The sequence below is a fragment of the Schistocerca nitens genome, chromosome 4, assembly GCF_023898315.1.
Source record: "Schistocerca nitens isolate TAMUIC-IGC-003100 chromosome 4, iqSchNite1.1, whole genome shotgun sequence".
NCBI lineage: Eukaryota > Metazoa > Arthropoda > Insecta > Orthoptera > Acrididae > Schistocerca > Schistocerca nitens.
The window spans coordinates 161,480,182-161,487,272 of NC_064617.1; the positions used below are offsets into that span (position 1 = coordinate 161,480,182).

Below are 7,091 nucleotides of genomic sequence, written 5' to 3' on the forward strand. Positions count from 1 at the left end.
ATGTATACAACATTATTTCATGATTCTTGAACCAAGTGTTAGCTATGATTAAGTTATGCTGTGTGCAAAATTCCTCTTTCATTCCTACTCACATTCCATATTCACCTACAACGTATCCTTGTCTTCCTTTTCCTACTATCGAGTTCCCGTCCCCCATGACTATTACATTTTCGTCTCCCTTCACTATCTGAATAATTTCTTTTATCTCATCATACATTTCTTAACTATCTTCGTCATCTTCGGAGCTAGTTGGCATATACACTTGTACTATTGTGGTAGGCGTTGGCTTCGTATCTACCTTGGCCACAGTAATGCGTTCACTATGCTGTTTGTAGTAACTTACCCGCATTCCTATTTTTTTTTCATTTTTAAACCTACTCCTGCATTACCCGTATTTTATTTTGCGTTTATAACCCTGCAGTCACTTCCCACTATATGTAGCTTTAACCTATCCATTTCCTTTTTTAAATTTTCTAACCTACCTAACCGATTAAGGGATCTGAAATTCCACACTCCGATCCGCAGAACGCCAGTTTTCTTTTTCCTGATAACAACGTCCTCCTGAGTAGTCCCCGCCCGGAGATCCGAATAGGGGATTATTTTCACTCCGGAATATTTTACCCAAGAGAACGCCGTGGATACACATTTGAAAGTGTTAATAGCTTCAGATATATTGGTTCGACAGTCACTTGCTTTAATGACATCACAACTGAAATTATGTTTCTGCTGATATCAGCAAATAAGGCACATTTCGCTTTGAGTATTACGGTCAAGACTCCTCAGCCGCCCAAAAAAATTCGCTATTTATAAAATCCTTCTCAGACAAGTTCTCCCTTACGCTTCGGAAGCATGGTTCTTGACGGAAACCGATGCAAGCCTGCTCTACGGATTTCAGAGGAAAGTTTTGGGGAGAATAATTGGCCCTGTGTCTGACAGAGTACAGTGGAGCAAAAGGTACAATGCGGAATTGTACACTATAAATGCCGATACTCCTGTAACAAAAATCATACGATCAGGAATGATAAGATGGGCAGGTCATGTGGCTAGAATAGAGGAGTCTGAGGTGGTGAAGAAAATTCTCTTTGGTAATCCATGAGGGCAAAGAGGGCGAGGTCGACCTCTAGCAAGACGGCTGGATGGAGTGAAAGAGCACCTACGGAAGCTCGGATGCAGAAACTGGAGGAGGGTAGCATGTGACGGATGGCGGAAGTTCGTTGGAAGGCCAAGGTTCATCCTGGACTGTAACCCAACAGAAGAAGAATTCCCGCTATATTTTAGCTACAGCGCATGGTTAGTATCACGTAAAATAATGTTGATGGAGCGGTAATATGTGTCATCTGTCACGAGGAGCGACGATTTTCTTCAGACGATGTCTTTGATAAATGTAATTAGGTCATGAAGGTTAAAGAGGAATTCTTTTTCTGTCGACGCATTCAGATTATTACAAATGTCTTGCAGTGTTGTCATACAGTACTGCTGTAGACCTTAGACTACAGTCACTCTGTGGAATTCTGCAGGCATTCCAGACTATTCTAATTAAAATAATACTTCCTAGCACGTTAGGCTGCGTCACTTTCAGTCTCACGTTCTATTACTCTATCGACGACTCGACGTCTCTGCTGAGATTTTCTTCAAGATCTCCTGATTTTCACGTTTATCTGAACACCGGAAAATCCTAGAAAAGATACAGGAGAGACGTCAAAACGTCCGTCGAATGGAAGTAACTGAAGAATAAAATGCAGTAGCCTCAAATCCTGGAAGATCTTACCATATCTTCATTCTGTCTTATTAGTGAATTTAAGTCGAATGTGGCCGGTAATGTACACTTGCTACAGGCATTTTATGCCTCTCCGTAATATGATAGGGTGTGTTCGATTTTGATCTGAGTAAGTCGACTAACGAAACTGTCTAAAGAACTACTTTGGCGCCCAGTATAACAAAAACCCTCAGTGGCTAAGCCATTTTATAACATCAGTAGGAAAATTTCGATTTTAGTTTTTCATATTACAATTAACAGTTGAACGACCGAACTACAGAATCTAAAAATAACTGTAGACTTTTTTTCTTCTGGGATTTTCCAACGCACACAGATTGGCATCATCAGTGCCATGAATGGGTTTCAGAGCTACACGGAATATTTGAATTACATGACGACGGAATCTAAGCATAACTGCATATTTATTCTTACAGGGTTTTCCAACGGACACAATGTGGCATCATTAATGTCATGAATTCCATTAAATTTGTTATAAATTAATGGAATTGACGAGATGATAAACAGCAATCTTTGTTTCTTTTCTGTGGGGGATGATGCTTCTGTAGAAGTTTCTTCGCATCAAAAATTAAATCATTAGTGAAAGATTTTCCAAGCGATCTTTTGACTATAGAGAATGAGCTGATTAACTCTTGAAATTATTTATAACCCGAACAAATAATTTAACGGCGACAATACGAAAGAATCTCAGCCCGATTCTGTTGGGATCAAAGAAATTAGGCGTATTGGTTCAAATGGCTCTGAGCACTATGGGACTCAACTGCTGAGGTCATTAGTCCCCTAGAACTTAGAACTAGTTAAACCGAACTAACCTAAGGACATCACAAACATCCATGCCCGAGGCAGGATTCGAACCTGCGACCGTAGCGGTCTTGCGGTTCCAGACTGCAGCGCCTTTAACCGCACGGCCACTTCGGCCGGCTAGGCGTATTCAGGATGTTTATTTATAGCTGTGTCCATGACGTCATATGAGTGGAATTTGTTTTTGTCTTATATAGCTTAGAGTGACTGAAGACACAACGATGAACTTGTTCACTTTACGAACATTGGAGAGAACCCCGCAGAGCTGGCAGTGCGAAGAGCAACTGACACAAAAGTCCGAGCACCATCTGGCCTTGTGCTTTGTTTATGCTCACGGCATACCGTACACTCATAGGAATCTCATACGTTTAAAGCGATACGGTGAACGGGAATAAGCTGGTTTCCGTATATAAAATAAACTTGTCTGCCCCACATCAAGTGAAAATTTTTTCTTTCATGTTATTTTGGATGGAAGTAACTTTAAGCCTCTGTGAGTGAGTGGTTCTGCGGGGCCAGATAGTGGATGACTTTCTCGATTAAAGGTATGTCACACCTCGCTTTTGGAAGGTGTTTGCAGAGAGCGAGTTAAAGCCTGATGTTCTGGAGCTGCAGCAGATGCCACCTCACGATCTTCATTGCATTCTTGAGATCGCACTGTTATCAGTTTCCTAGCTGTTGTGATATATTAAGACAAACACTAACATTTTCAAGGCATTATTACTCGTTAACAAAAAAAATCAGAATATAATGAGTAGGCATCCAAATCACAAAGAAAACTGAATAAATTTGTTTTCCTAGTGAAGAAAACAAAAACCTTTCGTAAGAAGCAAAGAAATGTTGATAGTTTCTAATATACAAAGCGAAATCATTAAACCCTTATAGCCTAGGCAAGTAAATTCAAAGGTAGTTTGTATTCGCAAAGATATGAGTGGAGCGATAAATTTTGTCACTCTTTTAAATTTCCGAAAAAGTCCCTGTCCCCGAAGTAAAGAATCTTTCGTAGGAGAGAAGTCAAATGTAGTTATAACGTATCGAAAGAGGAAAGCAACGTCGTTATGTTTCTAATATACAAGGAGAAATCAGTAATTCTGTATTTCCTACCCTAATAAATTTGCTCTTTATTCATATTCATAGAAGTAAGAATGAGGCGCTTACTCTGTCACTATCGTAAAGGCCCCGAAATACATCTGACACTGAGTAAAAAAAAAGCTAAGAGCTTAAGAACCTTCAACATCGCAGCGCGTCAGCAATCGTTGGTTAACATATTAAAAAAAAAAAAACTTCCTCGATTGCGAAAATAGCACCTAGTGTTAAGTGTTAACCCCACTTTCGGCGTAGATAACTACACCTTGTTCAGAACAACAATAAAACCCCCAAGTGCCTAAGAAGACCTATGTCCATGATTAAGGCACTTGTGGGTTTTATTGTTGTTCTGAAGAAGGTGTAGTTATCTACGCCGAAACGTGGGTTAACACTGAACACTAGGTGCTTTTTTTGCAATTGAGGCGGATTTTTAGTTTTTTAATATAAACGCTAAGAGCGCCATCTGTTGGCGCTTTGGCGTACTATGAAACCAATGGTGCTATTCATTGGTTCTTTAAAGTTCTCCATAACGATTACACATTTGAACTACCAAACTGAGAGGACTGTTTTTAGATAAAACTTTGAAGTAAGATACCTTTTTTCCATTATCAGATTCTTTCTTTTCTTGGAATAAGTGTGTTCATGGAGACAGACAGACACGGATGGATTTACGCAAATTTTTACATCTCAGTGCCTTTCTTCTCCTCGATCCAATTTTGATGAAATAAAACGTACATGTTGCTCCATGCTACACTCAACTTACCTACTAAAATCCCATGAAACTTCCTCTACCAATTTTAGAGGTAGCGCGTTCAAATAGACAAACCGACAGACACGTCGGTTTTTACAGTTCTGTAATTAGTATAGATATAGCAGGTGTATGTCTAAAGAAAAAAAACATTTTCATTGTACGGTACCTAAGTACATTTAAGTTTTTGCTATTTTTCAACTGTTACTATGAATGTTAGAAAAACGTGTGCACTCTACGATTTTACATTTTAGTTACCAATCTTGGTGGGTACTTCGCAGCTGCAGGGCGTGATAAGCACATTTCCAGTTTTCACGTTTCACCTATTCGGAATATGAATAATAGTGCAACATTTTCAGTGGCAACTACGCCACAAATTATTGTGTAGTATCTTTTTGAATATACTACAACGTCATTTTGCTTTTGCGTGCGTTGTGTAGTGTAGGATAGAAACGTATACATGTTGGGATGTTATTAAGGGTTATCTCTAGATAATCTATAGCCAAAAATACAATAGTTTTGACTTCGACGTACTGAATAACTGCGAAAATTTGTGGATTACCTTTCTGAAACCACATACATTTCTCATGTGACTTAGAGACACTTGTGTAAACGTCGAGTTTTACACGTGTGTGTCATTCATTGAGACAGTAGGTAAGAAGTAAACGTAGAAATATTGAGTGGCCAAGAATGGATTACAGTATATTGATAATTTTCACTTATGGACCGTCTGACAGCAACTGAATAAAACACAATTTTAGTGCCATACGCGTTTCGCCTTTATTTTCTGCAAGGCATCATCAGTGGCAGGTTGCGTAGACAGTTTCTTACATATTACGCTCCTGTTGCATTTTTGGTGTTGTTCTTCTTCCTATGAGCGCCAATTTGCTGTTTTTTCCGCATTCCACAGCACTATGCGCAGAGCGCTTGTTAAAGCAAATTGGCGCTCATAGGAAGAAGAACAACACCAAAAATGCAACAGGAGCGTAATATGTAAGAAACTGTCTACGCAACCTGCCACTGATGATGCCTTGCAGAAAATAAAGGCGAAACGCGTATGGCACTAAAATTGTGTTTTATTCAGTTGCTGTCAGACGGTCCATAAGTGAAAATTATCAATATACTGTAATCCATTCTTGGCCACTCAATATTTCTACGTTTACTTCTTACCTACTGTCTCAATGAATGACACACACGTGTAAAACTCGACGTTTACACAAGTGTCTCTAAGTCACATGAGAAATGTATGTGGTTTCAGAAAGGTAATCCACAAATTTTCGCAGTTATTCAGTACGTCGAAGTCAAAACTATTGTATTTTTGGCTATAGATTATCTAGAGATAACCCTTAATAACATCCCAACATGTATACGTTTCTATCCTATATATACCGTAGTATTACGCGCAACTGAGGAGGACAGGACCACAAAAGTTGAAGATGGATTACAGTATTCTCAGAGTATATACTGAGTGATCGCCAACGGCACTGCCACATTGGTAACGTTGGTTTCCGTCAGATCTCTGAAGTCAAGCGCTCTCGGCGCTATCGGGCTTGGCTAGGACTTGGATGGGTGACCATCCAGTCTGCCGAGCGCTGTTGGTAAACGGGGTGCACTGAGCCCTTGTGATGCCAAATGAGGAGCTACCTGATGGGGGAGGGGTGGCTCTGGTCACGAAAACTGGTAACTACCGGGAGAACGGTGTGCTGACCACATGCCTCTCCATATTCGCATCCAGTGACACCCGTGAGGTGAGGATGACACGGAGGTCGGTCGGTACCCTTAGGTCTTGAAGTCTTTTTCGGACATAGTTTAGTATTCTATAGTGAGAGGTCAATGATTATTCCACAGAATAAGTAAAACAATTTGTATGTTTATAAAAATTACCTCTCTGCTTTTGTGCAGTCTAGATCAGAAACATGATTTAAAAAATACACCTGTGCAGCGACAGAGCCCGGTACACTGCCTTTGGGAAGACAAGTGACTAAATTCATGGTCCGACAATCTCACTTAGTCTGTCAGAAAGTTCGTAATTGCTTACATTCCGCTGCAGAGAGAACCATTAGTTGTAGAATTTCGGTATTGTCATATTTTAATATAGAAAAACCGTAAAAACTGTTAAAGATAGGAACATAGTGCTGTGGACATTTCTGATACAACTCCAAAGTGACGTTACGAAATCAGGAGTGTTTCAGTGGCTGATCTTGTCCTCCTGCACCATGTTATGTGAATTATTTTGACTCACAAATTTAATTTGCATCGCTCATGCCCTTTTACTTTTTCAGAGTGACAGACGGACGCCCTACGCCATTCTCGCAGTTCTGAACTTGGGGACAGCGGTTGCAGTATCGTTCCTTCCAGAATCTGCTTTGCAGAGGTTACCAGAATCATTACAGGATGCTGCCATCTTCGGCAAAGACCAGAAGTATTGGAGCTGGAAGCCAAAACCAGCTCCACAGTATGCCATGGCTTAAAACCATTTAGGGATTTCGTTAAACGATTCTGTCGTTTACATACTTTTTTGGAAGAAAAGTGCAAATTGTGCCTTGTTCGTTACCATAGCTAAAGACTACGCCACCATAATGGGAGATCGTGAGATGACAGTTGGCTGCAGGACCACATGATTCATTAAAGATATCGCGAAATATTTCTTCACGCTGCACACATGCTTAATATCATGTAATAATT

At 40.0% G+C, this 7,091-nt stretch overlaps 1 protein-coding gene across 1 annotated transcript in view; it reads left to right on the forward strand.

Annotated features, from left to right (window-relative positions):
• The window catches only part of LOC126252176 (carcinine transporter-like), a 92,649-nt gene extending 85,772 nt beyond the window's left edge, over positions 1 to 6,877 (forward strand). Inside the window, exon 8 of the mRNA XM_049953046.1 lies at positions 6,689 to 6,877. Within this exon, the coding sequence (XP_049809003.1) occupies positions 6,689 to 6,877 (189 nt within the window). The remainder of the gene's footprint in view (positions 1 to 6,688) is intronic.
• The last annotated feature ends 214 nt before the right edge of the window (positions 6,878 to 7,091 follow it).